At 31.1% G+C, this 26956-nt stretch overlaps 2 protein-coding genes across 2 annotated transcripts in view; both read left to right on the forward strand.

Moving 5' to 3' along the window:
• Positions 1-10648: 10648 nt before the first annotated feature.
• Positions 10649-18774, forward strand: LOC145335136 (uncharacterized). Its single transcript, XM_080180867.1, has 9 exons — positions 10649-10737; positions 10828-10953; positions 11411-11486; positions 11652-11795; positions 12022-12177; positions 13018-13187; positions 14892-15068; positions 15409-15555; positions 18314-18774. The coding sequence occupies exons 2-9, from the start codon at positions 10947-10949 to the stop codon at positions 18403-18405; spliced, it is 969 nt and encodes a 322-aa protein (XP_080036993.1). The 5' UTR covers positions 10649-10737; positions 10828-10946; the 3' UTR covers positions 18406-18774.
• Positions 18775-26300: 7526 nt separating this feature from the next.
• Positions 26301-26956, forward strand: part of LOC145304210 (innexin inx2-like) — a 56805-nt gene continuing 56149 nt past the window's right edge. The window contains exon 1 of the mRNA XM_080146032.1: positions 26301-26434. Within this exon, the coding sequence (XP_080002158.1) occupies positions 26357-26434 (78 nt within the window). The 5' untranslated portion in view covers positions 26301-26356. The remainder of the gene's footprint in view (positions 26435-26956) is intronic.

The raw sequence follows: 26956 nt of genomic DNA on the forward strand, positions 1-26956 counted from the left end.
CTCTAAGAAAATTTTTGAACTACAAATGTGATTTAGATGGACCTTTTACCATAAAATTACTTTTTCATAAACTAACTATTATTTAACTACCTTTTTTAAAGTAGCTGCAACCATTTTCCACCCAAAAAAAATTATTGACTGCACTTACTGGACATCCATTTCCAGATTCTTTCTACAACAGTTTGTGCTATGAGGCAGGATACATATACAAAACATAGAGTTTATAGTGGCATCTGAACAATGCAATGTACACATCTGTGCATGAAAAAAAAACTATGATGCAAATAACCTTTAAAGTGATAACGAAGTAAATTTGATATTCATTCAGAATTACTTAGTTATTTATAATTATGATTTATTTATAATTTTGCTAAAGAAGGTGTATCAACTATTTTTTTTATAGCTAGCCGGTTCTTTTAGTAAGTAGTAGATGTAAAATTTTTCATAGAATTCAGATATGCAATCGGTTTTTTTGTAGACCTCTTATTTTTTAAGTAATTTAAGTTTAAAAAAAAAAAATTAAGTCGATTTTAAGGTACTAAAATGCAACAAAAAAAAGAAAGAAAATGGTCATTATGAACAAAAATAGTAAGATCTTTAATTTGACACCTTACTTTTTCAATTCTGTCAGGTAATTATTGAAAAAATCGATTTTTTTAAACCCACGAGAATAAAAACTTTGAACTTAATTTTATTATTTCACAAATAAAAAAATATGGGTTCATATATACCATTAGAATCAGAAAAATATTACGAATCCATTGTAAGCAAAATTGAAAAAAAAAGTTTACAATATAGTATATAAACTACAATAAAAGGAATTATATGAAAATATCATATTATGTTGTACAGGCAACGTCTTAATTCTTCAATTGAGTATAAAAATGGGAAGGGGGTAAAGAGGGGGTAAAGAGGGGGTAAAGAGGGGGTAAAAAAGGGAAGACAATAGTGTTGTCTGAACAAAAAGAATAATTGGCCATTTCTGTAATTTTTTAATTTTTTAATTTTTTTCAATTTTGCTTACAATGGATTCGTAATATTTTTCTGATTCTAATGGTATATATGAACCCATGTTTTTTATGTCTGTTTGAGAAAATATTTAGGTCTAAAGTTTTTATTATACCGAGGTTAAAAAAATAGATTTTTTCAATAATTACTCAACAGAATTTTAAAAGTAAGGTGTCAAATTAAAGATCTTACTATTTTTGTTCTTACTGACCATTTTCTTCTTTTATTTTGTTGCGTTTTAGTACCTTAAAACCGACTTAATTATTTTTTTAAAAAACTTAAATTACTTAAAAAATAAGAGGTCTACAAAAAAACCGATTGCATATTTGAATTCTATGAAAAATTTTACATCTACTACTTACTAAAAGAACCGGCTAGCTATAAAAAAAAAAGTTGATACAACTTCTTTTATACAAATTTGCTATATAACTTCATTAAAACTTCATGATCACTTTAAATACTTATGTGAGTTTTTGATTCAATATAATTTTTGTGTTGTTTTAATGTTCTTTAATTCAAAAACCTTTTAAGTAAGTTAGAAAAACACTCCTTTAACTAAAATAGGTTTACTTAATTGAAAGGCACAAAAAAGTATTATATGTAATAATTTATTTGATACCCTAATTTTCCATTATATAAATGCCAGGGCCCAGGACCATGTCAAAACAAACAATTTTTGTTGGAGGTTTTCAGAAAATCTAAGAATAAATATTTCATTTAATAAAAATGGATTGATTTAATTAGAAATATTGAGTAAAAACAGATTTATATACAGTTGACTAAGAAACAATACAAAAAATCATTATTAATACAATAGGTGTATGTTTTTATTATCTAAATTGTATATGTAATATCTCAAGGGAAACTACCATGCAATAAGCGAAGATACTCATTGGGGACACTTTATAAAAGTAAATATTAATTATCTCTCAATTAATCTATTCAGATGTATATCATTTTTATTTGTTATTAAAGATGTGGTTTTTACATTTATTAACTATTTTTTCATATTATTATTCTTATCTTAAGAAAAAAAGTAAAAATATTTGGATTATTTTACTGTCTTATTTTTAGTAGCAAAGCTGCTCTATAATTTAAAATATTCATCTGTAAGTTTGTATGTCTGAAAGTTTTGGGGGGAAACGCAATTTTATCTTTTCAAGATAGACGCCTAAATTTTTTAGGGATTAAATAAGTTCACATTCTACATATTTCCACAAAGTTTCATTAAGATTGTTGCTCGGGGTGCTAGATCGATTCCTAGATTTTCCCATTATGAATTTTAGGAGGTTTTTGTTTATCTTTTATGACACTGCTCTGTGGTTCATTTTTTTCGGATGTCCATCCATAATTTTTGAGCTTCTCTACTTATGGACGTTGTCATCCTTGCTTTTTTTTTTACATATTTGATAGATGGAAATTTTAGTTATTTCTCCAAATTTGATTCTTTAGGTTAGTATTGACTACATCCATTCAACTTATCCAGACTGGCAGGTATTGTCATAATTTATAAAATTTGTATTTCCTTTGATATTGAATTAACTAGCAACTTTTTAAACTCAGATAAAGAGTTAATTCAAGTGCTTTGCTTTGTCTACATTAATAGTTAAATTAAAGCTTAAAGATATTTCAAGAAATAAGTGTGCATGAAAGTTAGGCTTTTTTATTTTAGGTTAGCTTAGGTTACAATAAACAACTTAACCTAACCTAAAATAATCATGCAATAGGATTCTAATGGAACAACACTAACTACCAATATCTATGATTATTCTTATGTATGTAGGAAAATGAAGATGCAGGAAGACTAATTGCTTTCTTATTTGGGATTATCAGTCATCAGGTAATATCTTTTACTAATATTAAATCTATATTGACGCAGGGATGTAAAGGGATAAGAAAATGGCCAATAAATTAATGTACATTCCCAATGATGATACATAAGAGTACCCTTCTGTAGCGTAAGATTAGTGGTTGAAACGTTTGAACAATCAACTTGATAAACCAACCAATAAAAATTCACTTAAGTCCCCAAACTTATTTAGCCAACAAATAAATAAAGTTATTATAAAACTTTGGCGACTGGTATAATAAACAGCCCATTGTCTCTGAAATTGACTTCTTCAATTGAAAACAGCACTAAATATATAAGATAAGACTAAAGTGATAACCTTTTTATTAAACTTGACCAAACTTAACATTAATGGATATATGAAATGCATAGAAAGTAGAAAATTGTTCGTCTATTTAGCATGCTAATATGCATCTCATTTATTGGTCAGTACATTCATCCAGTAGGAGTGCAGGGGATTTGGTAAAGGTTAGGGTTGGGGGGTATTGTTATTTTAGCCAGTAGCAAGCATCACTTTATCAGAGTGCATGAAAATGTAATGCAAAATCCAAAAAACATTATTTTGGTTTTTACAATTCCTCAATCTTGCCATAAATAAAAATTTACCCTAATGTTTAGGTAGCAGATATAAACTGGCACAGTTTGGAAGGTCTTCAGAATGGATTTATAAGAGCTTTGGCACAGTACAACTTTCATGGAAGTTATGGTAATCTTCTATATAGCTGAATAATTTTAAAACTTAAACAACTTTATTTTTCATTTTTATCCTTATACATATAAAAGTAACAGGGTGTCTAACTGTTAGTGTATTTTTACCAAAGTATCCGCCTTTAGAACCTTTACATGTAGCTTCTCAGAGATCCTTGAAGATATTTTGGGGGATGGTACCACCAACCTCCATAGAGAAATCGCCCCTAGAAAAATATGAATCCTCTCCTCCAAAACTTTATTTTAACTTTTTCTTTTAAAAACATAAATTGAAAGGGGACTACCCCACCTAACCTCAAATGCCCCTAGAGGCCTCTAGATTCGTAACCACTTATTGTGAAAAAAAAGTAAATAGTCATTAATGTATGTAGGACTTGCACACGATTATGCTGATGTATATGGTGACATGATTGGAGTATTTCAATGGAATGTGTCCAACTACGCTACTGAATGGTTTATTCCTACCATTGATGTGCATAACATATATATTAGCTACTATGGTGATTCAAACCAGGTTCAAACATTTGTATTAAGACAAGTTTTTTTTCAAGTATGTCTTCCAAACTGATTAACATCCACTGGATAAGAACCGGTTTTGAGTCATAATGAAAAAAAAACATATATTACAGACATTATCCCATTAATAATTAAATTAAATTCTTAAGATCAAAATTGAGTTTGCTAGCCAAGGCCTTCTGCGCCTTAGGGCAAACATAACTTGAATTTTTATATTTTATTATTTTATCATGCGCTCAAAGATCTATTTTGTTATAGGTATTGCTAAAAGTAGTTATTTTATTCAATATTCATAGAGGAAATAAAAATAACAATTAAGTAAATTAATTTAGATTACAGAAGATCTTATAGATGAATGTGGTGGCATGCTTTTAATTGGAAGGTTATTAACAAATTATAGTTTTGAATTTATTAGCCAATATTTTAGGACCAAGGTAGATATTAAGTAGAATAAGGTACTTTTTGTATTGTAACAAGTGTTCCACATACATTAACATTCTAACTTCACATGATGTCTCATGAGAGCTATTCTTTGTTACCTCAACTTTGCAAAGTATGGAAGGTGTTCTAAATCAAGTCACTACTATGAATTATGCCTCTTTTCAAGTAGGAACTTAGGTTAGTGCTAATTTTACACACATGAAAAGTGCTCAATGATCTGATCCTAATTAGGAAGAAATTGAATAGATATATTGAACTTAAGAACTCCATGTTTTTAATGAAACCAATTGAAACCTTACGATAAGATCATAAAAGAAATATCCAAAGAGATGAACAAAAAAGATGAGTTCAAACAAAATTTTAGAATTGGTGAACAGTTGGGTGGGAAGCTACTATATCCTGATGCAGTTGAAAAGGCCCCAGAAATGATTGATATTTTCCAGGTATGATACATTTGTGTACATGCCAACTTTTACAATCTGTATATAAAAGTAACAGGATGTTTATGTGTGTGTCTGTCTGTGTGTTCCAAAAGATATCTCTAGCCATTGAACCAATATGGTTCTCCTTTACAATGGTGCTTCTTAAAGATCTAGGAAAGGTTTAAGACTATTTTGGTAAAGGGTACCACCATCCACTAAAGAAAAAAGCCCCTAAAAAAACTTAACCCATCCCTCAAATGTTTTTTTTTTTTTTCTTTTAAAGCTGCTAGTATTTATCAAAAGTATATGATGCTACATGAACTTATTTCTTAAAAATCAAACCTAAAATTAATATTTACCTTAGGATTACTATCTTGGAGGAATAGATGACATGGCTACTTGGACTGCAATAGTTTGGAATCAAGCTATTCAAGCTCTCTACAAAGGAATAATGCAATAATGGTTTTTTTATTACTTGGATCTTACAACAGATCTTAGTGTTCTATAATAAAGTGAATTCTGTAGTGGGCTAAAATAACGCTTTCTCCCATCCCCTTTCCTTCTACTGGATAAACAGTCCGAACAATAAATGCGAGGGGATATTGCAACCTAAATTGACAAAAAAATTTATCCTGTCATAATATCCACGTATGAGATAAAATCAACCTTATTTGACATTCGCTCAAAGCCCCCCAATAAATGGACTTAAAAGTGTATTAAACTGTATATAAGTCATTTGCGAATATATTGATACCATTAATTTGCATCTTATACAAAAAAATATGTTTTTTTAATATTTTTCTCTTGCTACAAATCAAATTTCAAATTTGAGTCACCAAAAATGCGAAACTAATTTTTGCTCTAGAACAATCATTTTTTGGAGTTAGAAAGTGCTTAATACCTCATTTTAATCGCCTGGCATTGCTTTATAATATACAGGTAATAACTTGGTTGTTTTTAGAACAGTTGACTAAAAAATCGAGGTTTTGTGATAAACCTACTTTTGTTGTTTCTCCATAAATGATATTTTTTTTTCCAAAATTTTTGGCTGTAAAGAAGCTTTATATATTCATATAACATCCACCTAAATTTGACTTTTGATATATTATCTATAACATCACCAGAAGGAATTGAATTTTGGAAAAAAATATTAATTTATATTTTACACTGCTATGCATTGTTCTCGTTCTTGTTTCTAAAAAATATTTATGTAATTAAAAAGATAATTATTGAACGCTTCTATAGATATCTTTATCATTTTTCTAGGCTAAATATAACTATAATTACACCATTTTAAAGATAAACATCATAACATATTAATGCAATCATTGAATCGGTCTGTATTATTAAGCTGGCAACCCTTAAAACAGCTGCATTTCATGATAAACAAACAAAGTAAAACAATTTGTGAATAAGTGATTTACTATTTTAAAAAGCAAAACATTTTTATAATAAGGGTGTGTATATCCGTATGTACCTACGCCACCATAAGCTCTTTTTGTTAATTCAGGCGTGTTAGAATCTTAAACATTGGGTGATGATTTTTGTAGCAGTTAGGTACTTTATAATCATTACATTCTGTACAGGGACTTCCAGGCAGGTGGGGACGGGGGAGTAGGAGGTAAGAGGTTAGTAATTAATTTGGGGGCACCCCCAAAATTTTTTAATTTTAATTTTTTAATCTCCCCCTCACCCCAATAAATATAAAAAGCTTGGACGTCCTTGCCTCTATGATATAAAGATTACCCCTTCAAATTTTAACCCCCCCCCCCCTTTCCCCCAAATCAAAAAGCTTGGACGTCCTTGACTCTGTAAGTTCATTTAAAACATGCTGAAATCAATTTGTGTACAACAATTATCCTATTTATCTGTTTTAAGTAGCGAAGCTACTCTATAATTCAAATGTCCATCCGTCCGTCCATCTGTCTGTCTGTCTGTCAGTCTGTCTGTCCGTCAGTCTGTCTGTCCGTCCATCCATCCGTCCGTCCATCCGTCCGTCCGTCCGTCCGTCCGTCCGTCCGTCCGTCCGTCCATCCGTCCGTCTGTACGTCTGAGACAGAAAGAGGGAATCGTGATTTTCTTGGCTCCTACAAAAGATAGAAGGCTGAAATTTTCATGGATTAAATATTCTCCATATTTTCACCAAGTGGGCAAGATCAATTCTCTGGTCTCTTGTTTCAGGAAGCCCATTCAGTTATGAGAAGTTCACATTAGATATAATATTTTTGTATTCATAGTTTACAATTACAGATTTATAATGCTTGTCCACAGATCATTCAATATTTCCGCTTGCTGTGCATTTACAAATTGTGATAATGAAGTGACCCATTTTCACCTACAAAAAGAACCCTTATTTTCAAGAGCAAAAGGTCAGTTGAGAGGTGATACAAATACAAATTTATGTGAAAGACATTACATGCGTTTTATAACATCTTACACATTTTTTGAAAAGTTTTGTTACAGTGAAACACATAAGAAACAGATAACCAAGGGCTTAAGGGTCATATCAGACGAATTTGCAAAAAAGTACAATCTAATTCAAATTTGACTTAGACCTCAATTAAAACTTTTGGAGAGTTATTAAGGTGTATAAGATTAATACACATAAAAGTTTGCAATAGATAAAATAAGGTAGATATGCAAAATAGGAAAAAATGTGATGTACTTGATGATTTTATATTTGTTCTCAATTCGATAAACTGATTTTAAGTAATGATGTTGAAAGAAGAATATTCTTCTATTCTTCTTGAGTCCAGGGGCTATTTATTCAAAGGGACAGTGAAGGGCTAGAAAAGTAGCCTAAAACCATCCAGAGTCTTAAATCTGAGAATAAATTAGCGTAACGGATGGACGGACGGATGGATGGACGGACAGACAGACTGACGGACAGACAGACTGACAGACAGACAGACAGACGGACGGACGGATGGACATTTGAATTATAGAGTAGCTTCGCTACTTAAAACAGATAAATAGGATAATTGTTGTACACAAATTGATTTCAGCATGTTTTAAATGAACTTACAGAGTCAAGGACGTCCAAGCTTTTTGATTTGGGGGAAAGGGGGGGGGGGTTAAAAATTTGTGGGGGTAATCTTTATATCATAGAGGCAAGGACGTCCAAGCTTTTTATATTTTTTGGGGTGAGGGGGAGATTAAAAAATTAAAATTAAAAAATTTTGGGGGTGCCCCCAAATTAATTACTAACCTCTTACCTCCTACTCCCCCCCCCCCCCGTCCCCACCTGCCTGGAAGTCCCTGTACAGAATGTAATGATTATAAAGTACCTAACTGCTACAAAAATCATCACCCAACGTTTAAGATTCTAACACGCCTGAATTAACAAAAAGAGCTAACGGTGGCGTAGGTACATACGGATATACACACCCTTTTTATAAAAATGTTTTGCTTTTTAAAATAGTAAATCACTTATTCACAAATTGTTTTACTTTGTTTTTTTATTATGAAATGCAGCTGTTTTAAGGGTTGCCAGCTTAATAATACAGACCGATTCAATGATTGCATTAATATGTTATGATGTTTATCTTTAAAATGGTGTAATTATAGTTATATTTAGCCTAGAAAAATGAAAAAGATATCTATAGAAGCGTTAAATAATTATCTTTTTAATTACATAAATATTTTTTAGAAACAAGAACGAGAACAATGCATAGCAGTGTAAAATATAAATTAATATTTTTTTCCATAATTCAATTCCTTCTGGTGATGTTATAGATAATATATCAAAAGTCAAATTTAGGTGGATGTTATATGAATATATAAAGCTTCTTTACAGCCAAAAATTTTGGAAAAAAAATATCATTTATGGAGAAACAACAAAAGTATATTTATCACAAAACCTCGATTTTTTAGTCAACTGTTCTAAAAACAACCAAGTTATTACCTGTATATTATAAAGCAATGCCAGGCGATTAAATTGAGGTATTAAGCACTTTCTAACTCCAAAAAATGATTGTTCTAGAGCAAAAATTAGTTTCCCATTTTTGGTGACTCAAATTTGAAATTTGATTTGTAGCAAGAGAAAAATATTAAAAAAACATATTTTTTTTTGTATAAGATGCAAATTAATGGTATCAATATATTCGCAAATGACTTATATACAGTTTAATACACTTTTAAGTCCATTTTTTGGGGGGCTTTGAGCGAACGTCAAATAAGGTTGATTTTATCTCGTATATTCTATATCCATTAATACAATCTTAATGGAGAAATGTAATTTTTGCTTACTAAAAATAAAAATTTTAGTACTTGTATCTGAAGAAAATCAAAATTGTATATAATGATGGCAATATAGGAACTACTGCATGTGATATACCTCATAACACACTTGGATTTTCATGTGACAGGTTTTTTTAACTTAATTTGAAATATACTGAAGCAAATGAAAGAAAAGCCTAATGGAATATATGTAAGTATAGCAATGCTCAAGAAGGGAGGAGACATTTGACTGTAAATTAAACTGCAACTCAATGTTTTATAACCAAAATATCTTATTTGTTTGCTTAAAAACTTAATTTTATTAAATTTTTATACAAGCAGGTAGTGTCCAAACTTTTCAACCAATAATTTTGATCTACAGAACAGAAGGGGTAATCTTGTATAACATCAATCACTTTTAGGGATGTTTATAAATCAATTGTCCATTGTCCTATCCCTTAAGATACCTGAGTAACACTTTGCTGTTTAGAAATGGGACATTTGACTGGGACAATCTTCCCAGCAAAAATATCAAACATGATCCTTCCCAGCTATGGAATAAATTTCAGGTAAACATATTTTAGTAATATTGAGAATAGACTTATGACAATAACATAAAATTTAACCTATATCTATAGATCTAAATTTTTCTTGATTCAAATGTATCAATTAAGGTTGAAAAAGATGCAGTACAATGTGAAAAATATCAGTCTGGCACAAAGTGTTCTGTTATGACCAAAGATGATGCTAAAATAGGTAAATTCCAGTTTTTAAGAATATAATAGAACACAAAATTATCTTTCACCTTAATCAAAACATAAAAATATCTGGGTATAGCAACTTTCGAGACAATGCCTCTTAAGGGGCTTTTAGTCATATTTTCACAATGGCTTATTAATTAAAGGTTATTTTAGGTTAGGTTAAGTTATATTAGGTTGGGGTGATTGCCCCGCAAGACTAGGCAATTAGTCCCGCAGTGTTAGAGGCCCCCGCAGTGGCTAGAAAAAGGAGAAGAGCTACTGTGAAAATATGAATAAACGCCACTTAAGAGGCGTTGCCACGAAATAATTACAAATTTAGATGAGACTAAAGTCAGAGAAGAATTACCAAGTATATACAGCACAGTGCCATATGCTAACTTTGGTAAAACTATCAAGACTTTTGATATCAACAAGGAAATTATCATTACATCAAAAAAGAAAATAGTATTCATAATATAAGAAAAAACAAATAACTTTGACTAGCGACTAAGCCTACTAGAGGCCTCTAGTGGTACTTAAGGGATTGAAGGGGGGGGGGGGACAAACACCTAACAGATGGTGAAGTTATAAACCTATCCAAGACTTATGAGATGCTACACTGTAAAAGAATACCTTATCGGTTCATCAGTTAGCAAGATCCTTAATTGTTACATAAACAGAAAGACACAGATTCTTTTACTTTTACATAAGGATTGAAACTTTAAAAATGACAACAATGATGATATATCAAAGGATGGAGTAGAAGATCTGATTGTAGGAGCACCAAATGTTGATGGTAATGGTTGTGTCTATATTTTTAATGGCAAGGAGACAGGTAAACATTAATCACTATGATAGATTTATTTATTGTGTTTGAACTCAATATAAGATATCTATATCAACTAAATGTGAACTTTTTATGCAGGAGGATTTCCAACTGGATCAGCAGAGCTTTTGGCTGATCAAATAATTTGTAATAAGGATGGAAGCTTTAGCAGATTTGGAACTGATATTGTTCTCTACAATTATAATGATGATGTCTACATGTTAGGTATGTTTTCATATTCTCAAAATATTTATCATATTGCAGTAAAATTACATTCCTGAATTCATTTTTTTCAGAAAATTTTAATGATAGATTCAAACCCTAGATTCTTCAAACAGTAGATGCGACAAACGCAAGACAGACAAACAGTAGATATACAAACCCTCAAAACAACATACCTTAGATCAGCAAAATGCTAATATGCAACAAACGCTAGAATATGACAAATGCTAGATTGAAAATTCTATTGTTTGTCGTAATCTAGTGTTAGACGCATCTATTGTTTGTCTGTCTAGCATTTGTTGTATCTACTGTTTGTCTGTCTAGTGTTTGTTGCATCTACTGTTTGACGTATCCAGTGTTTGATGTAGTACCATTAATTCAGTAACTTAATCCTGCAATTGGAAGTCTGCTTCCTCACTAACAAACACTGATACACAAAAGTACAATATATTAAATTTAGTTGGAGATCCTTATGATGGGGCAGAAAATTTGAACTATGTTGGACAGTATATTCTTTATAAAGCACAAACAACCAAGTAATAATTCTTTTTAAAAATTCAAATTCAAGAAAAATTCATTGATTTTTATATATCTTTATAGGTACTTAAATGATCCTAATTATGAAATCTTTACTATTTTTTAAAACATCCATACATTAAGTTTACTTTTTAATTAATTAAATTGATTTTAATCAAATTTAGAACCCAAACATATTTTACTCTGGAACATGTTGTATCTGGCACTGATGAAAGTGGAAATTTTGGTACAAAAATTGTTACACATGATTTGAACAATGATGGATATCCAGATATTATTGTTTCCTCTCCTATGTCAGATAATCAAAAGTAAGGGATTATTTTTTTTATTAATTCTTTTTTCTTTGTAAATATTAGAATTTACATTACATCAATTATTTCATGCTTTCATAATTGTAGAGATAAAAAATATATATAATGCATTTATTTTGATTTAGATGGGATATTTTCTAGTAAGCTAGACATCTTTTTCCATAAAAATATTTATTCTTACTTTTAAAAAAATGTTTAATTCATTTCAAATTCTTCTTTTCAGAGGGAAAGTCCATATCATTGATAACAATACTCAAGAAGAAAGGATGGTTTTAAAGGGACTCAACAGTTTTGATCATTTTGGATCCAGTCTTGCTGTGTGGGACAACTATTTGGCTGTTGGTTCTCCTTATAGTGATGATACTTGTTTGAATGAAGGGTAAATAACATTTCTCTGATAATTTTAAATTTAGACAACATTACTGTTTCAAGATTGATTTCATATTTATTCCAATTTTCCAATAAATAATAAAGGTACTAAGAAAGAGAGGGAATGTCTGATTGAGCCAATAGGAGAATCGCATCGGAATTTACATTGGATCTCATTGGTTGAAATTATGTACACATTTTCCTACGAAGGCATGTTTTTTTTCATTTCATACATACATAAAAGTCAGCTGTTAACAGTATATTTTCTTAGTAGAAAGCTTTGCGGAATCAGAATTAATTGCCCAAAAATTTCGTTTACAATTTGAAAGCTTGAAACAAAGTTGGATTCTTAAAAAAAAAGTTAGGCTGGCAACTCGCTGGTGAGGCAAAATTATTTTTGTGAAAAATCCTCCAAAATCGAATAAAAAAATTTACAAAAATGAAATAAAATCTTAAGAGGGTTATTAACATATGATTTTGTTTAATTTTTGTAGATTTTTAATGTGCTTTTGGATGATTTTTCACAAAAATAATTTTGCCTCACTATCGAATAGCGAGTCTATCATTTTTTAAGAATCCACATCAGCTTGAGTCGAAAGTAAACAATACTTTTGTCTGCTAGGAATGTTCTCTCTTAGATTTGACGAAAAAAGGGTTCAGAATATTCTTCTACTCTTCTATTTCTATTCAATAAATATACAGATTGGCATATGATAAGATAATAATGTGATTGATCCTTAGATTTTTATTAGTATCATTCCATTATCATGTGTCCACACTTTATCTTATTTGGTGAAGTTTAATCAATAATCCTATTTTGAAACATGACTTGATTTCAACTATACTTTAGGCAGTCTTGTGGTTCTGTGAATATTTACAGGCTGAATGGATTTGAAAATGTTACTTTAATTACCACATTATCATCACCAAGTTCAGATTCTAACTTTAATGCATTTGGATCCTCCCTGATGTTTGCTACTCTACCTTTAGATGGAGTTGATACAAATCTGCTAATTGTAGGTAAATACCATATTAATTACCTGTTGGCAGAGAAGGTTCTCCATCAAAGCCAAGAACAAAAACGCAAACCACTTGTAATGGGTTATTAGACTAAGCAACACCCAACAAACAACCGACTCTTTTACAACATGACATTTGTCTGAAAGTCCTCACTGTACTTGGCATACCCCTTACTTTCATGTGCCAAACAGCAGAAGGTACAATTTTTAGCATCTCCATCATGCCATGGTGTAGTGCTAACTCTAACTCTATATCTCCTCTAAAACAAGAGAGCATAATATTCATTATTCTAATACCGCATAATTTTAGGTAAATTAGTATTCCTTTTCCTTAATTTCTCATTACTTTTTATATATAATTTTTTTGACAATTGTACAATTATCTGATGACTTAAATACTGCTGCAAATAAATTTTTAATATCTCTCCCAAAAAATGCTTTCAATCCCTTTTTTTAGTGAAATTTTTTTGGAAAATGAAATAAAGATCATTAATCCATGTTCTTTTGATAACTTATGGATTAGAAATAGCACAAGAACAACAAGAGTCCTTAGAAATAATCAACAGTACAATGTTCCATTTGTTAGACTTGAGACATTTAAAAAATTCCCTTACTCTGATCTACCAAAGTTATGGAATGAAATCATTATTCCTAATACTAATCCTAATCCTGAAAATGAAAATGATAATAATAATGACGAGGTTATTTATACTTTTAGCACAGTTATGTCAAGAAAACAATTTTGTATGAAACTCAAAGATTTTTTGTTGGAAAAACTTAATTTTATATGTAATAGAGAAAACTGTTCTGAGTGCATAAACAGATCTTGAAAATTGATTTCATAAAAAACCTAGTGATTTTTTTAAGTAGGGGGGGGGGGGTTGTCTTTTGGCGGGGAGGGGAGGGTTGAATATAGGGCAAAGCTCAAAGTGGCATTCTATAAAAAATATTATTTTGAATTGAGAAATTTCTGGGTTTTTTTGAAAAATAATACAATGACAAAGGCTTGAAGTATTGCTTTTTTTTCCTTTTTATGTTTTTTTTTCTTTCTCCTTTCTTTTTATAAAAACTTTACTTATTAATCTTCAATGATATTTAAAAACTTGAAATATGGTATTAAAATTATATACAACAATGATCTATCTTATTATTTTTCCTTTTTATTCTCTTTACTTTCATATTAATTTTGTTTTATTTTTCTCTAAATTCCTTCATATATTTTTTTTTTCATTTTTCTTATTATTTACTTATTTCTCTAACATAATATAAATGTTTATTTGTGTTTTTTTTTTTTACTTTTTTTACCATCCTCACAACTCAATTTAACTAAATTAAAGTTTCAATTTTCCCTTTCACATTTAATTTGTTTTATATTCTTTTTTTTTCTTTTCGTCTCCTTTAAAAAGGGGCTTCAGGAATCAAATACACTATCCCCATTTTGGTCAAGATAGTACTCCTGTAGCTCCTGGTGCATATCCTGAAAATTTTACTTCTTTTCCACCAATTTATATTTAGTTAATAATTAATCTCTTAGTATATATTATTTTATTTTGTATGAGACTAAACATCATAATGTAAACTCTAAATTGTCGATAGATAGCAGCAATTTAGAGTATTGTATGTGCTATCTCCTAAGCTAGGGGGTACCTGGCAGCACCAAATAAAAAAAAAAAAATAAAAAAAAAATAAACAAATCTTATCGTAGGTGAGCACTGGGCAGATGGCGAGTATCCAAGTGTTGATAAGCGTGCAGGTATAGTCAATATCTTTGACATGGAGAATGTCATAACAGCAGATGATGGAACAAATGTAATGCCATCTATATTAACTCTTGGGAAAGGATTTGGATCTGCCTTTGGAACTTCTTTTGCTCTGACTGCTTCAGGAAATTGTTTTAAAAGACTTCTTTAAGTCATGGTGTAATTATTATAGAACATCAAATCATCCAATTATAAAAATTAGTAGTAAGGTTTTCTTTGTCTGAAGATTAGGAATTTAAAAAAAAACCAGAATTGATTAATTTCTACTTTTAGGGAAACTTCAAATAGATCCCAGAGTGGTTTTACACTGTTTTACTTTCAACACAGATTCAGATGCTTGACGCGCAGCCACTAGTGGTAGATAAATGCTTAGTGTTCGCCATAAAGCCAACATATGTAATAGGCTTATTTCTTTTATTTCTGGACTGAATTATTAAAAATCAAATTAAGACAATGACACTACAGGCAATCTGGCAATATCAGCTCCCCTGGAAGGCAGTGGTCTGGCAGCCACTGGACATGTTTACATCAAGAGTTCAGATAACATAAAGTATATTGATGATTTATATCCTATGGAGGATAATACACAGTTTGGAGCAAGTTTAGCAGGTAATGTTACAAATTAGAAGATATTTTTTAGGTACTACGTCAAACACTAGATACGTCAAACAGTAGATGCGACAAACGCTAGACAGACAAACAGTAGATGCGCCAAACGCTAGACAGACAAACAATAGATGCGTCAAACACTAGACTACGACAAACAGTAGAATTTTCAATTTCTCGACAAACAGTAGAATTCTTAAAGTGCGACAAACACTAGAAGCGACATACGCTAGAATTTGAACTTAAAAAATATTCATAGATTTTTTCAGAAATACTAAATTTATATTACTATAAATGCAGGGATCTAAAGGGATAAGATAATGGCCTAAAAATCTATGTACATCCCCTATATCGTAATATTAAAGGTTGAAACGTTTGAACACTCAACTTATTAAACTAACCAATCTAATTCATGAAAGTACCAAAAGTTGGTTAGCCAACGAATAAGAAAACTTTCTTATACAACTTTCGATCCACCCCCCCCCCCCCCATTTATTTGTATTTTGGTGCTGGTGGGGTTAATTTTTTTCTAGGGACAAAATATCTTGCCGATGGTGAGGTTACCTTCCCCCAAAATAGTTATAAACCTGCCCGGGACCTATGAGAAGCTACCATGTTAAGGAGAATCCGATCGGTTCAACAGTTAGCAAGATCCTTTGGTACAGACAAACAAACATCCTTTTTACTTTATTATAATGATTAATTCTAGCGTTTGTCATATCTATTGTTTGTCGCCTTTAGAAAAAATCTAGCGTTTGTCATATTCTAGCGTTGGCCGCATTCTAGCGTTTGTTGTATCTAGCGTATGTCGTGTCTAGGGTTTGTCTGTCTAGTGTTTGTCTGTCTAGCGTTTGTTGCATCTACTGTTTGACGTATCTAGGGTTTGACGTAGTACCATTTTTTAATGTAGTCATATTTTGGCATGTAGTGTTATCTTACTAACAGACAAGGAAAGTAATTAAAACAATTCAATCTGATCAGTAATCAGTAATTTTAGAAGTTATCCAGGCAAGGAAATTAAAGCCTCTAAGAAAATCATTTTCTTCCAAAGCCTTACATTTGCATGCAAATTGGAGTTTCTGTGTGACCAAGGTTTTAGGTCACTTGTCAGTCACACATACATATGGAAACAACTTTAATTTTAGAAAAGCTATCCAACTGAAATTAAATTTGGTCGTTTTAACTTTTTCCAATTAAAAGGTAGGAAGAGATAAAAACATATTTAATGGCTGTTATTCTGATTCAGGTATAGAAACTGGACTACCCTATGACCTAGTCTATACCATACTATTTCAGGTATAGAAACTGGACTACCCCATGGCCTAGTCTATTCTATACCTTAATATTTCAGGTATTGAAACTGGACTACGCCATGGCCTAGTCTATACCTTACTATTTCAGGTATAGAAACTGGACTACGCCATGGCCTAGTCTATACCTTACTATTTCAGGTATAGAAACTGGACTACCCCATGGCCTAGTCTATTCTATACCTTAATATTTCAGGTATAGAAACTGGACTACGCCATGGCCTAGTCTATACCTTACTATTTCAGGTATAGAAACTGGACTACGCCATGGCCTAGTCTATACCTTACTATTTCAGGTATAGAAACTGGACTACGCCATGGCCTAGTCTATACCTTACTATTTCAGGTATAGAAACTGGACTACGCCATAGCCTAATTTATACCTTAATATTTCAGGTATAGAAACTGGACTACGCCATGGCCTAGTCATTACCTTAATGTTTCAGGTATAGAAACTGGACTACCCTATGACCTAGTCTATGCCATACTATTTCAGGTATAGAAACTGGACTACCCCATGGCCTAGTCTATTCTATACCTTAATATTTCAGGTATAGAAACTGGACTATGCCATAGCCTAGTCTATACCTTACTATTTCAGGTATAGAAACTGGACTACGCCATGGCCTAGTCTATACCTTACTATTTCAGGTATAGAAACTGGACTACCCCATGGCCTAGTCTATACCTTACTATTTCAGGTATAGAAACTGGACTACGCCATAGCCTAATTTATACCTTAATATTTCAGGTATAGAAACTGGACTACGCCATGGCCGAGTCATTACCTTAATGTTTCAGGTATAGAAACTGGACTACCCCATGGCCTAGTCTATACCTTACTATTTCAGGTATAGAAACTGGACTACGCCATGGCCTAGTCATTACCTTAATTTTTCAGGTATAGAAACTGGACTACGCCATGGCCTAGTCTATACCTTACTATTTCAGGTATAGAAACTGGACTACGCCATAGCCTAATTTATACCTTAATATTTCAGGTATAGAAACTGGACTACCCCATGGCCTAGTCTATACCTTAATGTTTCAGGTATAGAAACTGGACTACGCCATGGCCTAGTCATTACCTTAATTTTTCAGGTATAGAAACTGGACTCCGCCATGGCCTAGTCTATACCTTACTATTTCAGGTATAGAAACTGGACTACGCCATAGCCTAATTTATACCTTAATATTTCAGGTATAGAAACTGGACTACCCCATGGCCTAGTCTATACCTTAATGTTTCAGGTATAGAAACTGGACTACCCCATGACCTAGCCTATACCTTACTATTTCAGGTATAGAAACTGGACTACGCCATGGCCTAGTCTATACCTTACTTTTTCAGGTATAGAAACTGGACTACCCCATGGCCTAGTCTATACCTTAATATTTCAGGTATAGAAACTGGACTACCCCACGGCCTCGTCTATACCTTAATATTTCAGGTATAGAAACTGGACTACACCATGGGCTAGTCATTGGAGCAGAGAGAAGCTGCCAAGGAGCAAGAATGGGAGGAGCCATATACTTTGCTTAATCAAATACAATTAGGGTAGGTGTTATTTTTACAACTGTCAGTAATACAACTAGTGATATTTATGTCAAAATGTATAAACCTCCGCTTTAATACAGCAATACTTAAAGTTTCTGCTATGAATACATCTAACACTGGCATTTATACATCCATTAAGTGTATGTCTAGTGGTAAAAATACATCCAATAATAAACATTTTTGAGATAAAATCATCCGCTGTAGTTCTACCAGTTGTAAAAATGCCAAGTACCCTACTGAAAAAAAATATCATATGTACATATAATCATATGATTATTATATTAATAAGATGTTGAATTTAGCTTTTCAAAATGTTTCAAGCTTTAGGTAAAATAAATATAATTTTTTCCAAAATATTTCTTATGTCAAAATTATATAATATATAACATGGATGACAACATCCATAAAATAAAAGCTCTAAAACGATAGGACAAACAAACTTTAACACTTGTAAAGTGTCAGACTGAATTATCAGAATATAAATGAATGAAAGTCGAACCAAATTGTGAGTAAATTTGTTTGAAAAAACGTAAAAATGATCATCTGATTATCAAATCTTAACATTTTCTAAGAACATTTCACTACACTGATCAACCAAAAACGTCCTATTAACAAAAATATGCAGGAATAATGCCTTGATTTTATGTTTTTTGGGAGGGAAAAAGGAAAAAACAGGGAAAATCTGAACGTTTTTGTTTCTTATAATGTTTGTAGGGATATTTAACTTGTCTTATACAGTTGAAACAATTTACTTACTGTTAAGGATTTATTTTATGATATAAAATTGCCAATTAGTTTTTTAATAACGTAGAAATTAGGTAGTAAAGTTCTATTTTGAATTCGTATTATTGACAAAAAAATACCTCACTGTCTACAAAGGGTTAATCTCAGAAGTTATTTAAAATAATAATATCCTTTTTTAATGTGTTGGACAATAAATAACCCACTTAGGAGAATTAGTTTACACTTTTATCAGACTGTTTATAACGAAATATTGCAGCTTTGTTATTTACAAATTTGTATTTAAAGGTGGGCGAGAGATGGGCCATCTAAAGTTACTTAAATACTAATAAAAAAAAACCTGTTTCTAGCTTTGTTATTGTATTTGGTTTTCAATAAAAAATATTTTATCAATTTCTAAGTAACTATACATTGGTTTAAAGCAAGGATTGTGGTAAAAGTCCGCTTAAAGGGCGAATATAGGTTTGATATAATATGAGCTTATTTCAAAGGTGCTATTATATAGATTATAAATAACTTAAAGATATTGACATATCTAATTGTATAAGTCTGTTTATAGCTTAAAACCTGTCTAACTCAAGATAATATTATGTAATTAGTGTGGTTCCCTAAGAACTCAAACACCCTAGCATCACACAAGGCTTCGTAGCAAGGTTGAATTAAAAAGCTTTTGTTAAAGGATAGTCGTAATAACGTGGAAACCAATTAATCAGGGGTAAATATACCCATATTTTATCTTCATACAAATTATATAAAGTAAAATATTTAAAAGTTTAAAAAAACATCAAATAATGTAAAAAGTGAAAAAAAATAATTGATAAAATTTTCTTGGAGGAAGAATGATTTCAAATCCCTGTTTTTTTCACAGTGGGATCTTTTGAAAAAAATCGGGACATCCAAAAAATCTAAAATCGACTTTTATCTATCCTAGGACCTAATAATGGCTGTAAGTAGACAGCTAGAAAAGAAATTTTTTAAAAATATTAATTTTTGGCGGGTTTATGCCATTTTTAAAAAAGGTAGTGAAAAATTTCTTTTCAGTTTTGATGATTTTCCAGATTTTTTTACACAATTTTTTCAAGGCAACAAAAAATACATTTATGTTCATCTTATGAAAAAAAAAATTTATTGAGGTACTTTTCAGATACCTGTACCAATGTCTAATTAAAGAAAAAATTTAAAAAAATATTTTTTTGGTGGTGTAAATTGACATTTTGTGAGAAAATTTCACCAAAAATATTAAGATTTTTAACCCCAAAAAATCAGTTTTCTCCATTTTACCCAAAAACGGACAGGAGGCCCCGGGTTTTGCAATAATAATATCAATATACAACATGTATTGTGTATAAAACAGTTTTCACAACCTGGGGCCTCTTGTCCGTTTTTGAGTAATTGAGCATTTTACATTGCATGGTTTGAACAATTTTGTTCTTGTTAATTTCAAATTTTCCCCCGTTAGAGGGGGAAGGAGTCATTTTAGAGCCCAAAGTCATCTCTGCAATAATTTCAAACTTATTAAGGCGGATCTTTCTTGACTTATGCATCATTTGCCTCTGGCGAACCGTTTCGCCGTTATTTGCCGCCGTTGGCGTGATTTTTAACGATTTTTGCCGTTCTCGCGGTTTTAATGGACATTTAAGGGATAAAGGAGTCGTTAAATAAAGATGACTTAAAAATACTTTTATTTCAGCAATTAAATTTGCTAAATTTCATGTATTCTAAATAAAAATTTGTAGTTCTAACTGGTTTTGGTCCAGCAGAAATTCAAATTTGGAGTTTATTTATAATATTGCAAAAACATTATATACGCATCAGAGAGAGGGAGAAATATACGTTTGAGAGAGAATATAATTTAAGTAATTATGCTTATATTCTTATACAAACTTTAAATGAAGATAGCTAGACCTAGAATAAAGGTATTAACACAAAATCAAAAGTGTTTTGAAAATTATGTTATTGTTGTTTATATCTGTAAAAAAAATATTTGAAAACATGCCTTATAAGTGTCCTATTTTACTTATACTGGACCTACCTAAAAATGCCAGGACTCGAAATGGGTGCACCTGACGCTATATTCTTGTTCACAAACATTGTTTGCATTGAAGAAATATTTACATAGACGTTGATTTTGTTAAAATATTCCTATCCTAACTAAAGTTATGAAGTTTTATAGATTTTTAAAAAATAGGGTAGCTTCGCTCCTCCAAAACAGCAAGACGTACTTACCAAATGCACATTAGAAGTTAACAGAGGCAAAATTTAAGTTATTTCCGAGTTAAAGCAAAAGAAATTACATCATTTCTTCAAATACAAGCTTATTTATTGAAGTTTACTTTTGTCTACTCTAAATGTCCCATTTTTTGGCAAAAGATCCCACTGTGTTTTTAAGGTTCGTGTGTGTGTGTGTGTTAAAATGGCGTACTTGATGGTTTTTATATTTTCCAGAATTAACCAATGATCTTTGTACAGAAAATAAACTTTAAGACGTATTATTTACCCTAGTCAAAACTATTGGCGCACTTTTACGCAAATTATTTTTACGCTTTTTAAAAATTTAATTAAAGAGTATATAATCTAAAATAATAAACATTTAAATTATCATTTAAGATGCGTGCCATTGTAATAGTCAATCAAACTTAAGCAAAATAGTAAAAAAAAAGTCTTGTAAAGGGCTAAAATAAACGGTTTGTCGTCAATCTCAATTATCATATGTTCAATTGAAACAGAAAATTGCAAAATCTACTTAAGGATTTTTTTGAATTTTTAAATTTGGCATAGATATTCTAAAAGTATGAAATGGCACCTTTCATATAAGCTCATATCATATCTAACCTATATTCGCCCTTTAACCGTTAGGAAAAATAGAGAACTATGTCAAAAAGTTTAGTTTTAGCTATAGAAGGAAAAAAAGACAATTAACTGCACATTTATATAGTCCAGAAATTTTTTCCCCAATCTTGGACGTAATAAAAATCGGCGGAAAAAGCCGTTTTTTAAGGAAACGAGAGACAGTTCTTTAAGATTATATGAATGAGATGATGTTTAGGTTTGATAATCTGATGAGAAATTTTCTCGTTTACAGTCCCTTTAATGACATATTTGTTAAAATCAAAATTAAAAATCAACATGTTTAAAATAGACGCACGGACTTTCTGGTAACGAGTATAAAGTTGCTACGCTTTGAAAATCGTACCAAACTACAGGAATCACCATGCAAAGTTTGAAATCGATAGGACACTTCTAACCTGTCTAAATTAACGAAAAGAGCTCCCCGTACCACGAAAAAAGATAATAGTTACGGACGGAAGGCCCAAACCTAATTATAGAAAAGCTTCGCTTTTAAAAATTATTAGCATAAAGTTTGTATGATAAGAAAAAATAATGACATAGTTATGAGTAAAGGTCACCTTGGATAGTATATTAATATAATTTAATGACCTATTCCTTGGCAAGCCATAACTATATGTATTCAATTTTACTTATATAGGGTAAATATGTATATTGTACCAGGGCTGGTCAGCTAGTTGTAGTCGTACGGCAATTTTTTTTCAGTCCAAACCTATTGCTAAAATCCTATTGTATAAAGTTTATTTGTTAGTCCTTTAAAATCTCAAGAACAACTCGAATCATTAGAGTTTTACATTTTAGGGAAGTTTGACTTAAATCCAGCGGTGATTTTACGCCATTGAAAAAAATTATTAAAAACCTTCCCTGTAAATAAAAATAATACTATTTTAGCACAAAGTCACAAAATATTTTCCTGTAATTAGCTAAATAAATAATTTATCATAATTAGGCATTTGACAAATTAAGTACACTTTGACTTCAACGAAGCGTTTGATGCGTAACAGTTAATAATCAAGCGGGATTATGGGGGATAGAACAGCGGATGATACATATTAAATTTTTGCTGGGATGGAGGGACAATTGACACTATTAACCAAAGTTTAAACCATGTTTTCTTATTTGTTGGCTCAAAAGCTTTGGGATCTTCTAATGAATTTCAATTGAATAAATACTAAACTAATAGTGTACTAATTTTTCAACCAATAATTTTAATTCACAAAAGGGATAATTTTATTTATTATCATTGGATACGTACATCAATTCATCGATAAAATTGTTTAAAATTTTGTCTTTGGTAGCTAAGAAATTTGGATCATGGATAGAAAACGATGTAGCCGGTTTCGTCATATTTTCACAGTAGCTTTTGATTAATTTTGGTTAATTTTGGTTAGGTTAGGTATTTGTTAATTATTGGCTCAGGATGGAGGAATAGTAGTTTATTTATTCAACAATCATTATCCTCTTATTCTCTGATAAATAACATAATATCTATATGATAAATACTAGCGATTACGCCCTTAGCATATAGGGACTCTAATTTCTAATCAAATGACAGAAAAATAGCTTAAAAGACCTACACCTAAAAATAAGATAGTCTAAAATAACCCGGGACCTACCTAAATTATCCCTAAAATAGAGAAAAACCTTAATGATTTACATAAAAGGAAAGCATTTTAAATCTTTTAGTTTAGTTATTTTAGGTAAAAGAAATGTCTTTACTTTATAGACAACACCGCATAATTTTGGGCGTTGAAAAAAATCCAGGAAATCTATATTTCTTAATGGGCCAATTGATTGTGGGGTGGTTTTCCTAACTCATCTTTCCCAAAGATAATAATAAGATATTTAGAAAATTATTATCTATTCTTTCCGATCGTTAACGAGATCCTAATTGACACACACACAAATACATATTTCTAAAGCTCAAAGGATAATTGTGAGTAAATTTATGTTGCTAAAAATTACATAATTTACTTGCAAATTATGTTTTGTGCACTTTGCAGATGTCGTTTCTCTATGCAATAATGTTTGTAAAAATAGAGAATCATTACCAATTTTGATATCACATATATCGCATCGTATTATAGACAATTATAAGATTAGAACCAGTTTTTTCCTGAAGCCTTAAACCCTGCGGGAGGCCCTACACCCTGCAAGCCTCTTCATGCGGTGACCTAACCTTGCGGAGCTACCTAGAACCAAGTATTACCTAACGTAACATAACCTAAAGAAACAAACAAACAAATAAAAAACAAGCACCCTCCCCATATTATTTTTTTTAAAGGTGGGGGGGATTCTGTGCTTTTCTAGGCACTTTGAATGAAACGGCTAAAAGTTGAAAAAATAGTCTATTTTATTATTACATCTAATGGATTACATTTCCCTACTCATTAATTTTATGTTAATTGTACCACAATGAGGTTTAGGTCAAGTGCATAACAGTATTTTTAGTAGCAAAGCTACTCCTCAATTTTATATGCACGTCCGTACGTCTATATGTGAGTTACATAAATAACATGTTTAACGTCAGTCAGTTTCACATTAGTTGTCTAGTGTTTCTTTTCAAGATTCCCATAAATAATGAGCCTTTTTTGTACCTGTTCTTATTATAATAATTTTTTTAACTTTTGTATGAACTTTAATGCTTATGTATGTTGTAAGCTTTCAAAATAATTTCTTTATTTCTTAATGTGACAATAATGACCATAAGTAACACAGAAATAAAACAATTAATTCCTTATCATAATAAGTTTTGTGAAAAAAAAACTTTTTAATATTTAGTTTTATACTTAGTTAAACCCTTGGTGCGTTTTTCTACGTATTGATTTAAGAAAACTTCAAATAGATAATTAATAAATTTATTTTACCCCCCCCCCTCCCCCCCCCCTCAAACGAAGCAAAAAGAAGGATAATTAATTGTTGCTAAAATAACAAACATATTTCATTAATTTTCTCTCAAAATGTGAGGGCAATTTACTAATTGAATGGGCGAATTTTCCCAAAGGGTGTAGCCACCACATAAATACACCCCCCCTCTTATACTTTGTGTTCTAAATTTCATTTGAGATAAAGCACCATGTTATAATTAGAGAAAGAGGGTGTTAAACTCCACCCCCCCCCCCCCCCCAACACACTACCTCCATGTCATGACAAGGCCCCCTAAAGAGTTTTTAAAATAAATTGAGAATCTATTGTGTTTCTTTATAGTGTACAATAGCTAAATTAGGTATTTTACCTTTTACACACACACACACACACACACACACATACAGCCAATAACTCACAGCCCATAACCCCCAAAAATATTGTACTCTCCCACCAACCCATTAGTGACAGAGTCGTAACAGATATAATCCTAACCATAAATCACACACTTAGTTGTATTATCTCCAAGAGTAAGTAAGTCATTCTACGAGGTTATAACTCTCAACGGAGCAAAATTCGAGGATTTTCCGTTTCTCCGTTGGCGCATTTTCCGAGGTTTACCCCTTTCTTTTTTTGGGGACAAGAATGGGGAGTTTACATGGGGTGGGGAGGGAGGAGAAAATAAAGATAGTCGGAAGTTATCGCTTTATCTAAAATTTGTTTTTTCTTTTCTTCAGGTTAATCTTGCGTATCTATCCTTTTCTATTTCAGTATTTACGTTACCCTAGTCAAATAAGCAGAAGATGTAGTAGAGATATTGAATTTTCTGTTTGACTAGAAGACCTCTTAAACGGCTGAAGGCTAGGTCTAATATTTTTCTGAAGCTTTGAAATCAATTTTATAGTGCCGTCGCCCAAAGCCTTCACGGAGGGCCGGGAGTTTTGAGTTGCCTCACATAACTATTTTTGTTTTTAAATAATGAGGATGCTATATTTTTCTTGGGTTATATATTTTTAAGGGCCGGTGGTTGACGTTCGAATTCCCTAACCTATTAGCCTAAACTAAAACAATAATTAACTTTCTAAATTGTGAAACGATGAATCCAGCCGTTTACGAGATAATATCGTACATACTAATTACCTAATACTTTATTACTACGCAAAAACGTACTCGATCAACTTTCCCTTTAATCTTTTGCTATTAAATTGCAGTTATGAAATGATTAAGAAATGTTTGGGGCACTGAAAAATCATGTGTATTTTTATTTACAATTCTATAAATGATAAAATATAAATAATTTTTTTCCAAGGCCTTCGGCCTCTAGGGGCAAAAAAAGGAAATAATCTTATGTTTTTTTTTTCATTTTACTATCGCGGAAAGCTGTCTATGTTACGATGTGATCAACAACTATTAATAATTACAGATAAAATGAATTAATGAAATATCATCCATCCTTTGAAGCAAAAATTTAAAGTAGTTAAAAATGGCGCTTGATGTATTTTCATCAGTTAGAGGTCTTCTTAAACCAGAAGAAATTATAATAGATAATTTTGTTTTCCAGGTAATGCGAAATTTGGGCGTACTTTCCGAAATGCGTGAATTGTAGAGTAGCCAAGCTGCCAATAAAAATAGTTATTTGATTTAAATTCGAGTATAGAACAATAAACGATAAATTGATTTGTATTATATACATCCCCAATAACAAAACTGATAGTTAGTAACCAAAGAATCAGAGTAATTTTTAGTTCAATGTCCATTTACAGTCTACTAAAAATAATTAATTTTGGAAGCAATTGTTGTCTAATGTTAAGAAATGCCCTATAGATATAGTGTGGCTGCGCTCCAAAGATGTAAAATATAAATAAAAGAATGCTATTATATTTTTACATTGTTTTATACTAATAACTTTTTGACGACAAGTTTGTTGAAAGCTAAAAACCACACCATCTCTGGCCTTTTGATGGTTTTAGGCCATTTTCCCCCCTTCTTACCCCTTTGAATACAGTGCCCCTGGATGCTTAAAGCGCAGCCTCTACTAAGATTCAATTCGGAAGGAAATATTGACATATTGAGAAGCCACACT

Source organism: Acartia tonsa, chromosome 13 (assembly GCF_053477335.1).
Source record: "Acartia tonsa isolate MP-2025a chromosome 13, ASM5347733v1, whole genome shotgun sequence".
NCBI classification, from domain to species: domain Eukaryota; kingdom Metazoa; phylum Arthropoda; class Copepoda; order Calanoida; family Acartiidae; genus Acartia; species Acartia tonsa.